The sequence below is a fragment of the Siniperca chuatsi genome, linkage group LG14 (assembly GCF_020085105.1).
Source record: "Siniperca chuatsi isolate FFG_IHB_CAS linkage group LG14, ASM2008510v1, whole genome shotgun sequence".
In the NCBI taxonomy this organism is placed as follows: domain Eukaryota; kingdom Metazoa; phylum Chordata; class Actinopteri; order Centrarchiformes; family Sinipercidae; genus Siniperca; species Siniperca chuatsi.
This window is the reverse complement of record NC_058055.1, coordinates 4,874,849-4,894,120: the sequence shown is the minus strand read 5'-3', so window position 1 is coordinate 4,894,120 and position 19,272 is coordinate 4,874,849. Positions and strand designations below refer to the sequence as shown.

The following is a 19,272-nucleotide window of genomic DNA, read 5'->3' as shown; positions in this document are numbered from 1 at the left end:
ACAGTAGCCTATTATATCTAACAGTTTTAGAGTGTTTCACAAGCCGACAGCAAGCCGGCTCTCTGTCTTTCTCCCCGGGGAGTAGCCTACAGTAAGTTTAAACATTACTTAATACTTGATGCAGTGGGACACTGAAACACTGTGTGATAGATCCGACCTGCCTTGCCTTGGTTGGAAATTAGGTTGTTTCCCTATTATAGACTAATACATATTAATGATAATACATATTAATGATAAACAATGGATAAAAAACCTCTCACGCCACAAATACTTGTGCACTGCGCATATAAATCCCAGTGAAAAAAAGGGAGAAAGTCATTGTAAGTTTAACTGATGGTTTTTGTTATGCCTGATTTTAGGGATGCTTCCCTCAGCACCCCTACCTGTCCGTGTGTGTGTATGATTGTACTGTTATTCAATATGCATTCAGTTGACCATATAATATAGGCCTATTATTAAGGCTTTAGTGATACTGTGTTTGTTTGTTTCCTGTCCCACCATAAAACTTGTCGTTTCTGATCTTTGTATATGTTGGATAATTTCAGGAACGGTCTGCAATATTTAGAAAAATGTCACCCACTGATATAATTTGCTATAAAGTGTTTCCATAAATAGGTTTATATTTTGATGGGCTCTTTTTATTAAAATAATAGACAGTATTTTTGAAGATACGCTAAACTTTTTAAGTTTAAAAAGTTGAAATGTTTATGTTTTTATAAATTAATATTGCTATCAGGAAAATAATTATAGGCTATTGGAAGAAGTCATTTCGTCATCCTCACCTATTCATTTTTTATTTAATTTTTTTGCAAAACCGAAGAGTAACACAGACACACCCCACATTAACCCTGTTAATGAGGTGTGTTAGATTTCCATGACTGTGCACAGGGGCCCTCCCACGAGGCGGTGTGTTATCCATGCCAGCGTCATGCGTTCATCTGCGCTCAGATGCTGCTGTAAACTTAACTCGACGGCTGCCTATGTCACTGGAAGGGAGCTCACATCCTATCGATGGGTGTCTTGAGGATAAGAAATTCGCACAAAAAGAAATATGCACTCATCTGCCTGTGCATTGTTGGCGTCATCATGTACAGATATCTCGGGTAAGTTAGTTCTCACTGTTATTGTTCATTATGTTTCAGTTAGAGCTGCTTGTTCCTAATGTAGTACCTTACTACAGTGGATCAATGATCCGCTAAATTATCAGCAATGCTGCAAGTGTCTGTAGGGATATGATTAGAGACAACGTGTGATGCTAAATTGTCACAGACACATTATACAGGACGTCTCTATAGTAATATCATATTGGGTAAAGTGACTATATAGTGAAACTATTTCATTGTACCTCAAATATATCATAGAATTTGTTTCTTTTCTTTGTTTCTTTCTATACATATATACAAATTATTAAATAGTCACATTATCATTATACATGTATATATAATAATAAATATATAAAGTGAAAAAGTATATATAACATTTTAAAAGGTTAATATGAAGTGCTAAACTCATCTATCTTGCCTCTAAATTCAAATATGTTCCTATAAATTCCTATCAAGCATGTCATGTGGTCTATTCAAGCACAATAGTCTATGTGCTATATTATGTGAGTGTGACACAAATAAGCTACAACTCCTCGTCCAGCATGCCAGCAGGGGGATGGAGAATGAGCAGGAAGGTGGGTCTGAGTGCCAACTCCTCCCAGTTCACCCTGGAGGGAGAGTCTTTCCGCATCCTCGGGGGATCCATCCACTACTTCCGTGTGCCCAGGGCCTACTGGAAGGACCGCTTGCTGAAAATGAAGGCCTGTGGAATCAACACCCTCACTACGTAAGAAAACTACTATGGATGTGTTTTGTTTCTCAAGACTGGTCACCGGCTGACTGTTAACAGAGAACATCCTGCGTCCTTGCAGGTATGTGCCATGGAGTCTGCACCAGCCAGAGAGAGAGGTTTTCAACTTCCACACACAGCTGGATTTAGAGTAAGGAGTAGTGTGACTCTTCCTTGACCTGAATACAAAACACACTCATGATCAACACCGAAAAGTTTGTTGCTTATGGGAGCATAGCCCATGCTCTCATTTAACCAAATATGCAACTTAAACATGTCCATAATAAGAATGAAAACACCTTGCACCACCTTTGCAGCTGTTCTAACAATGTTACCTGCTCTAAGGTTTGTTGGGAATACTCTCCTTTTCTTCTCATCATCTAAGCCCCAGTGCTCAGGGGAGAGGCTAGAGGCAGAGAGGTCCCACCTGACAACACCAGCATCTCCCCAGCAACAGCAACTTAGCAAGCAATTAACAACAAAGCAGTGATAAGTGAAGAGGGATGTGATGCCTCAGCCCGCCGCTGTTGTTGCCAAGCACATTTCACACTCCTCAAACAACGAGATATGAGGTCTCACTCGGGGTCTAAACTTTGTGTTTGTGCAGATAGAAAATAATTATTGTCTTCTCCATCTGGGTTTCAGAGCCTATATCAGTCTTGCTGCTGAATTGGGATTATGGGTGATTCTACGTCCAGGGCCATACATTTCCTCTGAGCTGGACCTAGGAGGACTGCCAAGGTAGTGCTATTCTTTACATATAAATATTTGAGGAAAAATGTATATATGATTTTATATATAGAAATCCCGATTTTCTGTGTATTTGTGAAGGTAGGCTGTAGATTTAAACCCAAAGCCTGTCCAATGTTTTTATTCAACAAACTCTGACTCGTTTATGTGCCTGAATAAATGAAATTACATTTGTAAGTGAATTTAACCCGGCAGCACAAAAGCCACTTGAGCTGAACCACAAAGTGCCACTTTTTTGTTGAGTGCAATCAGGGTGAAAAAGTCCCATCTTGCTGTAAGGGAAGACTTGGCCTGTGTGTGAAGCTTTGTCCAGTATTTTCGACTTACTGTGCCTCCGTTGTTCTTGCAGCTCTGTGGCTTTAGTCATGACTAAGCATCTTGGTTTCTGTCTCTTTGCAGCTGGCTCCTCAGTGATGGCAGCATGAGACTGAGGACGACTTACCCAGGCTTTACTCAGGCTGTCAATACCTTTTTTGACAAACTTATACCAAAAGTGGTTCCACTGCAGGTTGCTTTTTGTCACTAGAGCTGAAAACAAGTTTGTTGTAGCTCCAGTTCATTTAACTTGTCATCCTTAAAATAAAACGTTTGTTTGTTTTTTAGTTCAAGAAAGGAGGTCCCATTATTGCAGTGCAGGTCGAAAATGAGTATGGATCCTTTGCAAAAGATGAAAGTTACATGCTTTTTATTAAAGAGGTGAGGTAATTAAAATGCCCCCTCAACCCTACATTAAAACACACATGTACAAATAGAGATTGATTTAATGGATCAGTCTGATGATGCCCATATCTTCTGTTGTGACATTCTGTTTTATTTTGAAAGGCTTTACAGTCCAGAGGGATCAGTGAGCTCTTGCTCACATCCGACAACCACAACACTTTAAAGTCGGGGGGTGTGGATGGAGGTACAGTATATTATTAATACACACGCACACACACACACACACACACACACACACACACACACACACAAACAGCTTACCTTGTGACCTCCAATCTTGTAGCCATCAGATCAGTAAAGCTGCAGAAGCTAAATCAGAGAGACTTCCAGGATCTGAATGCTATCCAGGTGCGTATCTTACCTTTCCACATAATTTCACTGTCTGTCACTGAGGACGTCAAGTAGACAGTACATGAAACACAGGATAGTGAGCTGTGTGAGCTGATAGTGTGGGCCTTTTCTGCACTGTTTATCAGCCCAACAGCCCTACCATGGTGATGGACTACTGGACCGGCTGGTATGATGTGTGGGGTGACCTCCACCATGTGCTTCCCCCTGAGGGTAAGGAAGCTTTTCACCCTGATAGCTGAATGGTTAAGGTGCATACCGTATAACTGCAATGTCCCGGGTTCAATTCCAGCCAGGAGCCTTTGTTGCATGACATGCCCCTTTCTCTCTTCCTTCATTTTATGTCTCCTCACTGTCAAATATCTAATAAAGGTGTAAATGAAATCTTTAAAAAATAAATTGGGATACATTGCAACTTTTGTAGAAATATCTGGTATATGCAGTACATCTGATGGAGGTTCCCCTGATCACAGCTATTTGAAAACTGCAATTCAGTTTTATTTATTTTGCATGGTTTATTCTTTCATGAATTGTTCAGTATTGTTTTTTGATGCTTTCTTCACACAAAGGTTGTAATGTATCCTAATGTGTCTTACTATTGTACAGGTGGCCAAGCGCATTTCACATTTATCCTGAGGAAAAATGATTTGATATTAATGGGGTTCCCTGGAGAGTATAATGTACGTTCTCTAGAAATACTGCTATTAGCCTTGAAAAACACATATTGGTAAAGTCACTTTCTGTCCTTTGTCATACAGTAGACATCTCTTCATAAAGTATTTATTTTATTTCTTACCTTCTAGCAATATTTAATCTCAAGACCCTATTAACTTGTGTAAACAAATGCTATCTATCTCAGTCTTTAGCTTGCATTATATTTATTTCCCTACCACTTTGCTTTTTGCATGAGGAATGCCAGCTACATGCCAACAACGAAAATGCAAATGTGAAAGTCAGATCAGCAAAGGGTCAAAAAGGTTTCAGTGACTTGACTTAAAGAACGGTATAATGATTTCCCTGTGGAAACTTCTTGTCAGATATGGTGTCCACCGTGAGAGAAATTCTGAGGCGAGGCATGTCTGTCAACCTCTACATGTTCCACGGAGGCTCCAGTTTTGGCTTCATGAGCGGAGCACTCGCTGATCCTTCCTACAAAGCACTGGTCCCCAGCTATGGTTGGTTCCTCTGTGTCGTGCGCTCTGTCACACACAAACTAGTGATGTCTGTGATGCAAATTTTACAAAGCTTTTATTATAATGATGAAGCACTGCCATGTCAGAGCTGGAGAATATGTTCCTTGTTGTCTACAGAACAGAATTGACTTTAACACCCAGCAGGTGGCAGCACATGCTAGTTAATCTTTGTTACACTACCATGTTTTTCAGATTATGACGCTCCCTTGTCTGAAGCTGGGGAGTACACTCCAAAGTACCATCTCCTTAGGGATTTACTTTCTCGATACAACAGTAAGTTAAACACTACATTTAAATGAGAATGCCGTATGTCAATACATGCCGTGACTGACCTCTGTGCCTGATCTTGTCTTGCACCTTTCTGTGCAGGAGGAGACAGTTTCCCTAACATGCCAGCCCTGCATTACAGTGAGGCTTATGAACCAGCTATCATGTACCAGCACCTGTCCTTATGGGATGCTTTGAGCTTCACTGAGGGAGTATGTTTTATGTAAGATTAGCTGTTACATATATGTGTAATGAAAAGAATTTCGCTTTTAAATCAAGGAGGTCAAGAAATTGTTCTATTTTCTGCAGCCATTTAAGTCACCCAAGCCAGTAAACATGGAGAATCTACCTGTGAACAACAGGAATGGCCAGTCCTATGGATACACGCTGTATGAGACTACCATCACCGGTGGAGGATTATTGAAGTCTGGAGGCAATGTTCAAGACCGTGCTCTAGTGAGTACTTATTGTACATGATGGCATGATCTAACTCGCTCTGATCTTATGCAGTATGGACATGGTTGCCATTATGATCACTGATATGTTTGTAGTTGCTGAACCTAAACTTAAAGGAAAAGTTTTACATTTTGGCAAATATGCCTTCTTGCCACAAGTTAGAAGAGAAAATATATACAACTCTCGTATCTGCACACAAAATATGCAGCCAGAGCCAGCAGATGTTTAGCCTAGCTTAGCATAAAAAATGGAAGCAGGGGGAAACAGGTAGCTTGGCACTGTCCAAAGGTAAAAACTGTGCCTACCAGCACCTCATAAGCTCACTAATTATGTTTGTCTCATTTGTTTAAATTTGTTTAATCCATACAAAGAAAATTAAGTGACAAGGCTGAACAATTTCTTGGTCAGGTGCAGTGACTTCCTGCTGACGTCTTGTCAGTGTGAGACATCAGATATAAGATATGAGATATAATGTGATTATTAGCAGGCATTAGAGGTGCTGGTAGGCAGGTTTTGTTACCGTCAGACAGAGCCAGGCTAGCTGTTTTCTCCTGTTTCCTGTCTTTATGCTAAGCTAACTGTCTCCTGGAGCTTCATATGTAATGGACATATATGAGAGTAGTATCAGTCTTCTCATCTAACTCTCTGCAGAAAAGCAAATAAGTGTATTTCCCAATATGTTGAACTACTCCTTTAATATTAGTCAGTGCTATCAGTGGTCGCTCATGTTGTTGGTATGCCCACAGCACTTATTTCAGGAGATACAGCACATGGAAGTTGTGTAAAGATGATGACTGTGGTGATAGTTGGCAAACCTAAAGCTAACTTTTAGATATTTCATTCATGTGAAGCAGAGTTTACGTATAAATTTTTCGTCCTAGGTGTTTGTAGACAGAAGCTACATTGGCCTTTTCAAGCACCAAAGCCTGGAGCTGGCGGTTCCTGATGGTAAGGTATGGCATCATCACCAATAAACGTCATTCGCAGTTATCGGATGTGATGGATGCTGAAGTGTTGGCTGTTTGGCTGTTAAAACTTGCAAAGACATAAAAGCAATCAATCCCTACAGGGACGGCGTACCTTGAGTTTATTGGTGGAAAACTGTGGACGAGTTCATCAGGGAAGGGACCTTGACAAACAACATAAAGGTGATCGACAGACAATATGCAGTTCATTGCTGTGCCTGCTATTAAATCACTCAAGCACTCAGTGTGTAGTATACATGCCAATTTTGATTTGTGTTCTTGCAGGTCTTGTGGGAGATATTTTATTAAACAATATCCCCTTGCGGGATTTTATAATATACAGCCTGGATATGAAACCCAGCTTTATTGATAGGTTTGTATGCTTTATTGAAAATAAAGCATTGCATATTACTTTCATTTTGATGTATTAGTGTGTTTGACGTGGATTCCTTATTTCAGTCTTTATTGGGCACCTTGGAAAACTCTCCCTGAAACTCCCAGCTTCCCTGGATTTTTCATGGGGAGGCTGTTTGCATACGGGTATCCGAGTGACACATTTGTGAAGCTGCCAGTAAGTGAAATGAAGCGTATTGTTTTTGTGCTATGTACATTTTTGTGCATGTGTGTTTGTATGAGAAATAATTAATGTATGCATTGTGAAGCCATTAAATTTTATTTGGGTCCACAGGGCTGGGAGAAAGGTGTTGTGTTTATCAATGGGCTGAATCTGGGCCGCTACTGGTCAATTGGCCCCCAGCAGACTCTTTACCTCCCTGGTCCCTTTCTCAACAGTGGAATCAACCAGGTACAGCTGTGCATAGACTAGCATTTGTCAGAGGAATAGTTTTATGTAATAGGAAATATGCTTATTTGCTTTCTTGCCGAGAGTTAGATGAAAAATTTATACCACTTTTATGTCTGTACGCTAAGCTACCGTTATCTTAGCTTAGCATAAAGACTGGGAACAGTGGGAAACAGCTAGCCTGGCTCTGTCTGGTAACAAAACCTGCCTAACAACACCTCTAAAGCTGACTAATTAACATGTTATATGTCATTTGTTTAACCGCAACATGTTGTTGTTAGATTTTTGTTTTTGTCTGGATTAAACAAACAAGATATGACATGTTAATTAGTGAGCTTTAGAGGTGTTATTTTTAACCTCTGGACAGAGCCTGGCTAGCTGTTTCCCCCTGTTCCCAGTCTTTATGCTAAGCTAAGATAACAGGCTGCTGGCTCTAGCTTCATTTTTATTGTACAGACTTAAGAGTGGTATTGATCTTCTCAACTCACTCTTGGCAAGAAAATGAATAAGCACGTTTCCCAAAACTATTCCTTTAAATGTTTTTTTTCCCTGGCATTATAATGCACTTAAAAGATTAATTTTACATTTACAATGTGTGAAAACACAGCAAGTCAAAGTCAAGTCTCACAGCTCTAACTCTCTTCTTTGTCTCTCACTTTTTTTCTGTTTAAATTAAAAAGGTCATTGTGTTTGAGGAGCAGGAGGGTGACTACAAGGTCCTCTTTGAGGATACACCTGACCTTGGCATGGCAGCAGACATCCAGTGACTGTCATCACTGCTTGGATGGGCATTGTTTTTCATGTAAAAATGTGTCTTTTGACGAAGATTTACAAAGTGCTTATTACATCAGGTTGAACCTTCAAATATAGTGATATTAATGTTGTTAATATGGTCATTGTCTAATATAATACCTTAAAATCTGCAGACATACACACAGACCCATATTAAAAACAGAGAGAGCGTGTTTGTATGGGAGCAGTTTATAGCTATGTACATACGGTACCTTTAGTTACACATAGAGCAGAATTACCAAGTAGATCCTCTTACCCATGGATTTCCAGTTGAAGAGTAATAATTTCTGGGGATGGCAGTTGTATTTGATATTGTTGATAGATTTGTATTGCTTGTGTGAATATTCCACACAACGTGTCGGGTAGCAGTTATTGAAATGGACACATCTTAGCCTGTAAAACAAAAACAGGCTATGGGACAATCTGAACTGAGGCAGGAGTGATGCGAAAAACTTTCAGATGAAACACAAGCAGCATTGTAGTAACATTTGTGCAACATTCCTTTTCTTAAATAAAAGTTCAAGTTTCAGATGCCTGACACATCGATAACTGACCAAAGTCTTAACAGGCACAGAGTTTGAGAACATTAACATTTGTAGCCAGTGCCACTGCAAGTCAATGGGGTATGAAATCATCACTTACAAGCCAGCCATCCATGGTGGGAATCATTAGATTGTGTAATACAGCTATTTGAAAGGATGCACATTCGATTTTTAGAGTAATGGTTTCATATCCTATTGACTCACACAAGCATAGCTCAAGACTAACAAGTGAATGGTACCAGTTACTCTGAAACAATAAATAATTCTGCTGAGACACCTTCAGTTCACTCAGTTGGATCTTAATTAGCTTATGAAGAAGCCTGTGAAGTGGACAGACCCTTGGGAATACTGAATCTTCTCTTAAATATGAGTGGACCTCAGTAGTAGACTGTAAGAAAGGACATTGATGTTATACTGTAATAAGTCATTGCTCTGTGTTTGTGTGCTCATCATGTGCAGTGTGACAGCTGAGCATGTGTGAATGCCTGTTGAGGAGTAACAGGACTCCTAATTAGTGCTGGGTTCAGGGTGCTATCTAAATAGCTCAGTGTTGTACAGTACAAGTGGGGAGGCCTCCGATCCCCTCAGTGCAGTCTGTCAGTCAGTGCTGACTCACTTAAGACAAGGACCCCTTTTATTCCTCTGTGCAGCCCTGTGACCGACAGCCAGCTCGCCTCAGAACAAAAGGTTCCTATTTGATGCTGATTGGATGGTTGGCTGGTGTTGTCTGTGCTCAGAGGGCTCTTTATTGCTTGCCGTGCCATCTCTTCCTGCAGTTCAAATCACGTAACATCCTTTGTTTCAGCTCTCCGAGGAGACCTCAGTGGGCAAGCTCCTGTTGGCAACCCCTACCAGTGTCTGGCATCAGCCAGTGCTCCGAGCAGAGCATACCGACTTGTTTTTGTGCAGTTGTGCTTTGATACTCTGTGGTCGGTTCATGCACATGGCTTGTGCTGTCTCCTCGGGTGGACAGGTGTGTCTCCATTTCTAAGCTGTGGTGAATTACAGCTACTGTGCTGTGATAATATTTGTGACCCTGACTATTGCTTTAAGGAGCTCTGAGGTTGGTTTCAGGTAGAATTCCATGGAGAAATGCCTCCCCTGAAATGACAACCATTTTACACTTAATACGGACAAACAAGGAAACAAGACGCATGTTACAAGCAGCATTTTTATGAACAAGACTGAGAGTCTACTGCCACGCTGTAGTGTAAGTCCAGCCTCTATGAGATAAATGCTAACTTTAGCAGGCTAACATGCTCACAAGGACAATGCTAACATGCTGATGCTAAGCAGGTATAATGTTTACCATCTTAGTAAATTGACATGTTAGCATGCTGACATTTGCTAATTAGCACTAACACAAAGTACAGCTGAGGCTGATGGGAATGTCATTAGTTTTGCAGATATTTAGTCATAAACCAAAATGAAATTATGACCTGATGATGGCACAAGATGAAACGTCAGAGGATCACCAAAGTTATCACTATTTATCCTGGGGGGAACATGAATATCTCTACCAAATTTCATGGCAATCCATCCAACAGTTGTTGAGACATTTCACTAAAAACCAAAAATGTCAGCCTGCTGGTGGCACTAGAGGAAAAATTATGGGATTACCAGTGTCATTATGATTTATTCTCTGGGTACCATGAACGCCTGTACAACATTTTCTATATATCCAGCCAATCCATCCAGTAGATAAAGCGATATTTCTCTTGATAAGTGAAAACTTTTACCTGCTGGTGGCACTAGATGAAAATTCAGGCATCACTCAAGTCACTAGGATTCACCATCTGGGCAGTATAGATATATGTTCCAATCCATCCAATAGTTATCCAAATATTTCACTAAAAAACAAAAATGTCAAAAATGTCTCATGGTGGCGCTAAATGAAAGGTCAGGGTGTCACCAAAGTCCTCTGGGGACCATGGATGTTCAGGTACAAAATTTCAGGGCAATCCATCCAATAGTTGCTGAGATATTTTAGTTTGGACTAAGTGTTGGACCGACCGACAGACCAACATTGCCACACCTAGAGCCACACCGCTAGTGTGGCTAAAAATACTTGTGATAACCAAAGCTAAAAGTTTTACATTTTCATAACAAATTCTGCAGGAGACAATCCTTTAAACGTGTTATGTAAGGGTCAGACATCTATTTCAAGTAAGGTCCATATCCCATGGTGCACATACTATGTGCTGAGACACTCCCCTTTGGTTCATTACCCAAAATAATCACTGTGGAAATGCAGTAATTTGCATTTCTAAATCTCTGCTATTACCTGTGTCAGATGAAGTATGTCATATCTCCACATTAGAGTCTGTAAATCCTTTCTTGCCCTCATTTACGAGCACAGGCTTCTCTGTCCGTGTGTGCCATACTAATACCTGCGGGAAGAAAGGGATGGAGAAGAGCAGAAATACAGTCAATATGATGAAACTGTGCAGTAGTAATATACTACATCATACCTGCTACACAGTGTCTAGAGGCAGAATGTAGCATATTTTAAATGAGCTGTTAGCATAAAGAATTGGCTATAAGCTGACAGTTTACTGACTTTAAAAACAAATTGTTACGACAACCAAGGATCTCACATTCTCTTACACTAGCAGCATTTACAGAAGCAGCTTATTTTCTTGCCAATTCACAGGAGCTGCACAACATTTCAAACATGAAGAGATCTTCCTTTTCTTACCTTAGTGCAGTTAGCAGCTTTAGGCTCCAAATCGCTGAGAGTGACCAGCTCCTTTAATAAACTGCTCTCCTGATAACCTCCTTTCACTCCACGTAACTTGAAATAAGCCTGAGGTTTAGACAGAATGAGGCGCAGGTTCACTGCAAACCCAGCCATGTCGATGGCAAAGGGCCGGTGTGGGTCGAATACAGTCTTCCAGCCGTACACCTTGCCCAAGGTGTTTACTTTAGGGGACTCATACCGTAGGCCACCCACAAAGGCCACAGGCCACACTGACACTTTTTTGGTGGAACGCATCTAGTAGTTGAAAACAGAGACAGAGATATAACGCACTCACTGAGTCATTTTAAGTTCCGTAAATCCCATAAATTTAGCTAGACACACATGTAAGAAGTCTGTGAAAGGATGAGGAGGAGGGGACATTACACTCTTAGAGAATAAGTCAGCTCTATGTCATGTTTGATTTTGCTTTGCAGTATATCTCCTTACCTCTTCAAACAGCTCCAGACTGTATGTGTTGTCATCATCTGCAAAGTAGACAATCCCAGGCTGGCTGTTGTTTACGCTGAAGGTCTCCCGGAGCCACCGTAAAGCCAGGTTCCTCTGTATTGTACCCCTAGGTATTCGGGGGTCCCTAGTGTCCCCACGTACTTTATAGTTCCTAGGCGTCTCCACGTTGAGGTGGGTGTAGTTGAGTCCCGTCTCACGGAGGAGACGGCTGACCAGAGTGGTCCTCCTCTGGGAGTCCTCCACCAGGATCCAGTGCAGGTTGGGCACGTGCAGCAAAGTGTTGGCCAGACGTGTCAGCTCTGCCTTCTGCACCGGCCGGCTATAGGTTGGAGTGATGACGTGGATGGTGGGCAGGATGTCAGACCAGGGCGGAGGCCGGCTGTACACATACTCAGTGCGCACCACCTCCACGATGTCCCGGTTCTGAAGTGAGCAGGACTCCTTGAAAGCAAAAGTATTTCTGGAATTGGAGCGACCATCACGTCTGTCATCTAGCCAGGAGGGAAAATGATTTCAATGAGCCTCTGTGTGCTGTCAAATATAGATGGGCGCTTGTGCTACATTAAGCCATTGTGTAGTCAGATTTATGTTTCTTCTTGACAGTTTGTTGTCCTACATGAGACTGTGTGGACTCTCTTTAATTTTTAGATTTAATGCCTGAAACTGTTATCATGTAAGCACACAGACACAATCTTCTGTGCATTATGAACTGACTTTATGGCATTTTATCAATAAATGACATTTTTCCCTGAGGTTAAAACACACTGACACAGATGCATGCTGTAAGTAACACAAGCACCTTTGTTGCATACAGCTATGAAAAATATGAATGGTAAAAAAAATGTTCACTCAAAAACATCTCAAAACATCAGTGCCGACTCTTGAGTAATTTTACCCTTACCCTTTCGAGTAGCAAGCAGAGGCGTGATGGTGCTCTGGTGCCAAACAGTGATGAGCAATGTCCAAGGCAACACGATCAACACAATGGCGACGATGTCTCGTCTCTTCGGCATGTCCAGGGTCAGACCTGAGTCATGTCACTACCTGCACATGAAATGGTTCACAATCATAAGAACCAGAGAGCTGTGAAATGAGGTGTCGCAGCTTTTCCAATGACCATCTTTAGATCTCACTGAAGAGAACAAGCTAACAAAATATGTGTATTTTGTGTTGTTGGAGGTATATATATATATATATATATATATATATATATATATATATATATGTATATATATATATATATATATATATATATATATATATATATATATATATATATATATATATATATAATTGTTTTATTTATTAAATTAAATGAATTACATTTAAGATATTTTATTTGCTATTTATATATTAAGGGAACTGATTTCAAATTTGTAATTCTTATAGACTGCTGTGTAATTATGTTTAAAATAATTTTAGCTGTCAGTCAGACAGACAGATTTGTATGGGTGGAGAAATTCCAAAGTGTCTTTCACCAGACTTTTAGAGTTATCATTTTTAAATGAAGCACTCACTGCTTTGAGTTATTTTTTTAGCATACTGTCTTTAGCACGTGAAAAGATGAGCTAGTTGACAAATTTCCCAATCTAATGGCCGTACATTTTTACTACATGCGAATGTGCATTTTCAAGTCCATAGATGGTGGCCCTCTATTGAACATCAACAGACTCTAGCTACAAGGCAAACTGCAAGGAAGGAGGCATTGTGTTAAGAAGCCGTCTCAGCCTGCTGGATCTGCTGCACCACAGAAAATAGGTCAGAAAATGCTCCAAGCTTTCTTTTTGTCTCATTTGAAAGCATACTGGTGTAATACAGAGAACATTTGAGCCAATTATTGCACGAAGTGTGGCTGAAAGGGTCAGGCCCTTTCCTGCCTCAATGTCTATGTCAGTTGACATAGACATTATGAATGTACTCTTTTGCAGGTTAAACCTTAAAGTAGCCTGATACATCTAAGACGGTCTATATGTTCTTCATAGTTATATACTAAATTCTCAAATAGATGTGTTTATATCAGTGGGAGAGGTAGCCTGGCCTTTATTTGGGTTTATATTACAGACATGCCTTTATTTCTAATTTCACCTGTTCCCCAGTTAATGCAAACTCAAAACCTCTTCCAATTTTATCTGTTGTCTTGATGAATTCAGTATAATTTCCATTTCCACAGCATTAATTTCATTAGTACAAGAAGTGTCCCCGAATGGTGTTAAGCTGCCATACATGAAACTCAACACTTCCTCCAGAATCTTCACATTAAAAGTCTGAAACGACAGCAGGAAACGTTGAGTTTGGTTGACAGTACCTTAACATCGATCCGGAGTGCACTGAAAGGACTGAATTGAATTGAAAGTATGAAAACATTTCTGTTAAAAAAGAGAAAGTCAGAGCAGCAGAGTGGTGAGTATAACATGACTTTGTTGTTGTACTGATGGAATTAGTATTGTGGAAATGTACATTATACTGAATTTACCATGTGAGTTGTTGTAGTGGGCCCCTCCTCAATGGTCTTTTACTCCTGCTGGCCGCGCCCCGGCCATTATTTCAGACTGATGATTAACATATGGGGCTCCTGTGTCCAGGAGGTAGACTGTGTCGGTCATTAATTGCAGGGTTGGTGGTTCCATCCCCGGCTCCTTCACACGTTGAAGTGTTCTTGAGCAAGTCACTGAACCCCAAATTTCTCCGATGGTTTGGCCACTGTTGCATGTTAGCTAACTGCCATCAGTGTGTGTGTATGAATGAGAGGTAAATTGTAAAGCACTTTGGATAAAAGCACTATGTAAATGCAAACCATAATATCTTACCTATGTTAATAGCCAACACACATGGTCACATTAAGGACTCATACTGTAGGCTCTGTATAAAGAGGCCTGGAGAAGCGGAGACTGAGTGTATCAGTGGTTCAGTTCAGTCGATTATCCCTGCAGAGAGAAAACATATGTAGGATTAGAATCTGTTTGACAGCCTGTCATGTATCTCAGGATAGCAATGCAGATATGTAACAAAGTTTTTTGTTGTAAAATCTGTTGAATTGGTCAGTTCTCTTGATCATGTGAGCTGCCTGGTGATCAACATTCTTAGTCTTTGAGGTAACTTGGAATACTCTAAAGTGTGAACAGTAATGAGTCTATGATTGGGTCCCTCTACACATGCAGAATATGTGAGGCAAATGTTTTATATTCAACATGGAAGCATGAACAACTGCTTCATCTACATTATTTGTGTGCTTTTGGTATGATTCATTTTCCAAAGGTCATTCGTGTTGTAGTGTGTTTCAGGCAATTTACAGCCAGGCAGTTTTTACCTGATTCAACATACATGTGTGTGCACGTTCATGCTCTCTGATTATCCTTTTGTTCAGCTGTTTCCTGCAGTCCAGAAGCCCTGCAGCCTTCAATGTACGCCACAGATATCTGTGATCACAACATATAATACAGACGCCAACCACTCTGTGTGCTTGTGTTTCCCTTCTCTTCATGAGTCTCTTCATGAGACGAATCCTCTGCTGGTTAATCACAAGTCTTTAAACATAATTAATCCTTGATTAAAAAGGATCAACCCCAGTCTGAGATCAAAGGTTGTGCTAGCTAATTAACACATCAGGATAGGTTTAATAGGGTTATGTTTAAACAGCATGTCATTGATATAGACAAGCTAATTATCTATGCACATCATGTTGAAAAGCAATGACTCGCTCTGTTGTGTCATGGCTGAAGGCAACCAGCAGTTTGGAATGATGTACTCTCATCTACATATACACAGATTCTGATAAAACAACAATCTAAATGTGTTATTTTGAGTATTTTGGTGACTTTTTTTCTCTGTATCTGCATCAAAATACACATAGTGGTAGACAATCGCGTTGATTTTGGGGGAATACCTACATCCTGGGAATATTAGTGCACAGTACAAGAGTGAGCTACAGGCAGAATACCATCAAATTTAGCAGCATTGCCTGGAGTTGGTATGTGCACCTGTCATCTTAATTTGGTTCCACCTGCACAATGTGTTCAAGAGTTATGGCAATTTGTGACAAATGCTAGAATTTGGCAACCAGTGAATGAAACATATTAAACAACTTTTTTGGGCTCATCCAAATATCAAGTGTGAGCTTCCTGTCCTGAAGGTGCCTGATCTCAGTCAGCATGCTGATTGTTGGATCACAGATTTTCACTGTGGGCCACATCTTGTTCTGCAATCAGCAGCAGCTGTCTGGATATCTGTGGGCCAGCAATGGCATGTCTTCTTTCAGTCACTAGTGTGTTGCTTGACACAACTTTGTAACTGGGCCAAAAGTCCCAAAACTGTTTTTATTATTATCATGTCTGATGATTTAGATTACAATGTTGTGTGTACCAGTATGGTGTCTATCATTGCTCATAATTACACTGGTCATTGGCAAATCTTTGCTTCACCTTCATCTTTACATTAAGACAGCATTGAAATCAACCACCCAGTGTCCACATGCAAACATTTGAAGAATTTTACCTGTACAACCAGAACAAAGATTTTTGATCAAATCCCATTAGCTGAGACAGCACAAATAAAGACAGATATCTATTAAACAAACACACAATGTCATTGATTAACTGAAAATCTGTGACGAGCCTGATTCAGCAGTACTTTCAACACCCTGGGCTATAATCCTCAGAAACATTATTTGTGGCCAAAATAGCTGACAAAGTGAAAACTGAATGAACTTAATGCCTGTTTGGGTTAATTGTTTGCTTGATGATAAATTATAATGGTAAGATCTGGTGTTGATGTTTTGGTGTTGGCACAATACACCATCTATGAAATTTCACAGACGCCTGTGTCCATACACATCACTAAACACAGGGGCCCTGCCCACTTGTTAATGGCCTCTGCATGGGGCAAATGAGTCAGCATACAAAGACTGGATCTCCAGCATGCAACTGTAATGCTAAGATTGTTTTTTTATCTTAAAAGGTTGGGGGCATTACGGAGGGTCGATGCACAGAATAATGACATTTTCACAATTGTATGTATCTTATATTTGATCATGAATTAATTCATTTTGATGCATCTACATTATAAAGCATTGTTTTCTTCCGCTGTGGTAAACACGGCAATTTTACTGTGTGTAAGCACTGGACCATGAAGCCAATTTAATTGTTGCCTGTCAATACACCCATCGACAACCTTTACGCCTAGAAGGAGGAATAATTCTCTTGAATGACACAAACTGACCTCAATACATTTACTTAAATATTTAACTTTGACTACATAGCAACTTGTATCTGTTTGTGTACAATGGTGAGAATGTGCCCTCCAAAGCTGCTTTCTTTAGAACACAGGGTGTCATTCTGTTGATTTTTTTTTAATAGCATCATAAGAAATGAACAAACAGCCATAAATAATCAGTCAGCACAGGCACACATATGGACCTGGCAGTAAGGCTGTAGTGCTGGAAACAGACAAACATCACAAACCTAATGATTCCAATCCAGTGCTCACTAATGATAGACCTTGACTGGATAAAGGAAGGAAGATGGTGCCAGCCTTACTCAGCACTTAAAAAGGTCAAAAGCTTCTTACTATGTGTTTAAAATGTATGGACCAGCTCATGAAAATTATAAATAGGTCTCTCTTGATATCAAACATCTCAGAGATGTGTCTTTTAAATCCTGTCTCAGCTGGGAAATCCATACTAATGTTGTCTGTGCTAATGATAGTCAAATGGCAGGGGCTGCTAGGGGCTATGAGGCAGATACAAACTGAAGGCAGCCTGCTGAGAGATCCTCGATTTAAAGGGTAACAAGCCTGGAGAGCACTGTGCAGAGCAAAAGACTGATAAGCCTATATTATGGGATCCAGATGAATAGCTTCAATGATGCTGACCCACAACACTAATGACCACACCTTTGCATTTCTTTCTGTGTGTTCAACCTCCAACCTATTAGCCCTGGCTTTGACACTGCAAACTGTATACAGGGCAAACCCTCATTACATCAAAGCAGTTCCATGCACATCCTCCAGTCCTCCAGGCAGGTGGCGGTCAGAGTCACAAACAATTTAATAAAATCACACTTTCATGCTCCTTTTGCAGTGCGTTTCATCGTATTGCCAGTGATTGTTGCAAATAAATTCACAGCAGAGAGAGATTATCAGGTACATCGTGGAGCTGTAATTTTCCTTTTTCATGAAATCCTCATTACTGCCGTCTGAATCCAGTCAACTGTTATAATCCCTTAAATCCTAATGGTGACCTCTGCATATGTCTGTATATGATAGACAGCTGCAGATAATCTGACATACTACTGTTTCTGGCGTTTGATGTTCTGATGTTTGCACTATCCCTTTCAACTGGTTTCGAGATGTAAAAGTTGAGCCTGGTGCCTTAGTGTACGGCTGGTTTGGAATTCTAATATTCAGGTGCAGTGGGATTTTAGGGATGAGTCTCTCTGAAATAGTTTTTCACTTCAGTACCTTTTGTCTCAGCTTCTCCTTCAGGTGCTGCTCAAGTTTTGTATTTTGTTGTGCTTTTGTGGCCAAGGGAAAGTTTCTTTTCCCCATCAGACCATTGTTTCACAATAATGATATAATTGAGCATTGACTCTCAATTGATTTAACTACAATACAATGTTAATTCAATAATAAAAATAATAGAGTGTAAGAGATGTATACTTACAGAAGTGAGCGATGATCCACTTTCGTCACAGAGTCTAGTCCTGTGTTAATGATGAAGGTGCTGATAATGGTGCTGGGCCTTGATGTGTCAGCTGTGATGAATAGAGGGATCCATCAAGTTCTCATCCCGGGGAAGGAGAGCGTGTTTGGCGCACATATGAGCAGCAGAGTTGGGGTGACAACTAGTTGATTTCGTTCACAGCATCCGGTGGGTGCTATCCAATCCTCGGGTAGGGTCGCGTCCTCAGTGCCAGCCCCTGTAGAGACAGAGGAGGTCATCCCTCTGGAAGAATGCTGCTTCTCATTGCAAAAACAAAGGCTGGGATTGTCAAAGCTGATGGCAAGGGGACGGGGTGGAGGGGCAGCCATGGCCGGAGGACTCAGGACAATAGAATAAATCACATGAAAAATGTCACAGCACCACAAATGGAATTCTTACTTGAAGAGCGATTTGAAAAATTGAGAGAGTCATGCATAATGTGGGAGTTGTTTATCTGAGGCATAAACAGCTATAGTCACATGGTCCACTAGTCAAACAGTAAGGGCATTTCTATTCATTTTGCTTTCATTTCCTGACAGGCATATGAAAGGAGTGCATTCTGAATAGACCCCTATGCTTGAAAAGTCTAATAATGGCACAGGGTAAGAATATGCCTCTAATCTAAAGAACTCCACAGATGGAGAGGAGGCAGCAGTGTGAAAGGCACTACAGCGCATATCAGTAATTAAGGAGGATGGTAAT

At 40.5% G+C, this 19,272-nt stretch overlaps 2 protein-coding genes across 4 annotated transcripts in view; one reads left to right on the top strand and one right to left on the bottom strand.

The window, feature by feature from the left end:
* Positions 1-923: 923 nt before the first annotated feature.
* Positions 924-8,655, top strand: LOC122888617 (beta-galactosidase-1-like protein 2). The gene is made up of 19 exons (XM_044223271.1): positions 924-1,103; positions 1,645-1,830; positions 1,916-1,984; positions 2,479-2,574; positions 2,983-3,091; positions 3,187-3,279; positions 3,406-3,487; positions 3,587-3,651; positions 3,780-3,864; positions 4,689-4,826; positions 5,037-5,117; positions 5,214-5,323; positions 5,421-5,567; positions 6,449-6,520; positions 6,637-6,715; positions 6,818-6,905; positions 6,992-7,103; positions 7,221-7,337; positions 8,015-8,655. Exons 1-19 carry the CDS (start codon positions 1,012-1,014, stop codon positions 8,099-8,101), a joined length of 1,908 nt encoding a protein of 635 aa, XP_044079206.1. The 5' UTR covers positions 924-1,011; the 3' UTR covers positions 8,102-8,655.
* The window catches only part of b3gat1b (beta-1,3-glucuronyltransferase 1 (glucuronosyltransferase P) b), a 23,829-nt gene continuing 12,856 nt past the window's right edge, over positions 8,300-19,272 (bottom strand). Inside the window, exons 2-9 of one of the 3 annotated variants that reach the window (XR_006380741.1) lie at positions 18,532-18,787; positions 14,684-14,800; positions 12,778-12,920; positions 11,856-12,367; positions 11,367-11,663; positions 10,953-11,058; positions 10,408-10,518; positions 8,300-9,769 (exon numbers count right to left, since the gene is read on the bottom strand). Coding sequence is in view for 1 of the 3 variants with exons in the window: in XM_044223276.1 (XP_044079211.1) it covers positions 10,972-11,058; positions 11,367-11,663; positions 11,856-12,367; positions 12,778-12,889 (1,008 nt within the window). In the remaining 2 variants the exon portion in view is untranslated. Of the gene's footprint in view, positions 9,770-10,407; positions 10,519-10,952; positions 11,059-11,366; positions 11,664-11,855; positions 12,368-12,777; positions 12,921-14,349; positions 14,663-14,683; positions 14,801-18,531; positions 18,788-19,272 lie in introns of those variants that run through there. The other 2 variants (XR_006380742.1, XM_044223276.1) reach the window with 2 other exon arrangements.

Bases quoted from the DNA above. Each gene is read 5' to 3' on its own strand.
- LOC122888617 (XM_044223271.1), top strand. From the start codon at position 1,012: ATGGGTGTCTTGAGGATAAGAAATTCGCACAAAAAGAAATATGCACTC. The intron at 1,985-2,478 runs GTAAGGAGTAGT...TCTGGGTTTCAG, and splicing joins CACACACAGCTGGATTTAGA to AGCCTATATCAGTCTTGCTG. The intron at 6,906-6,991 runs GTTTGTATGCTT...TCCTTATTTCAG, and splicing joins AAACCCAGCTTTATTGATAG to TCTTTATTGGGCACCTTGGA.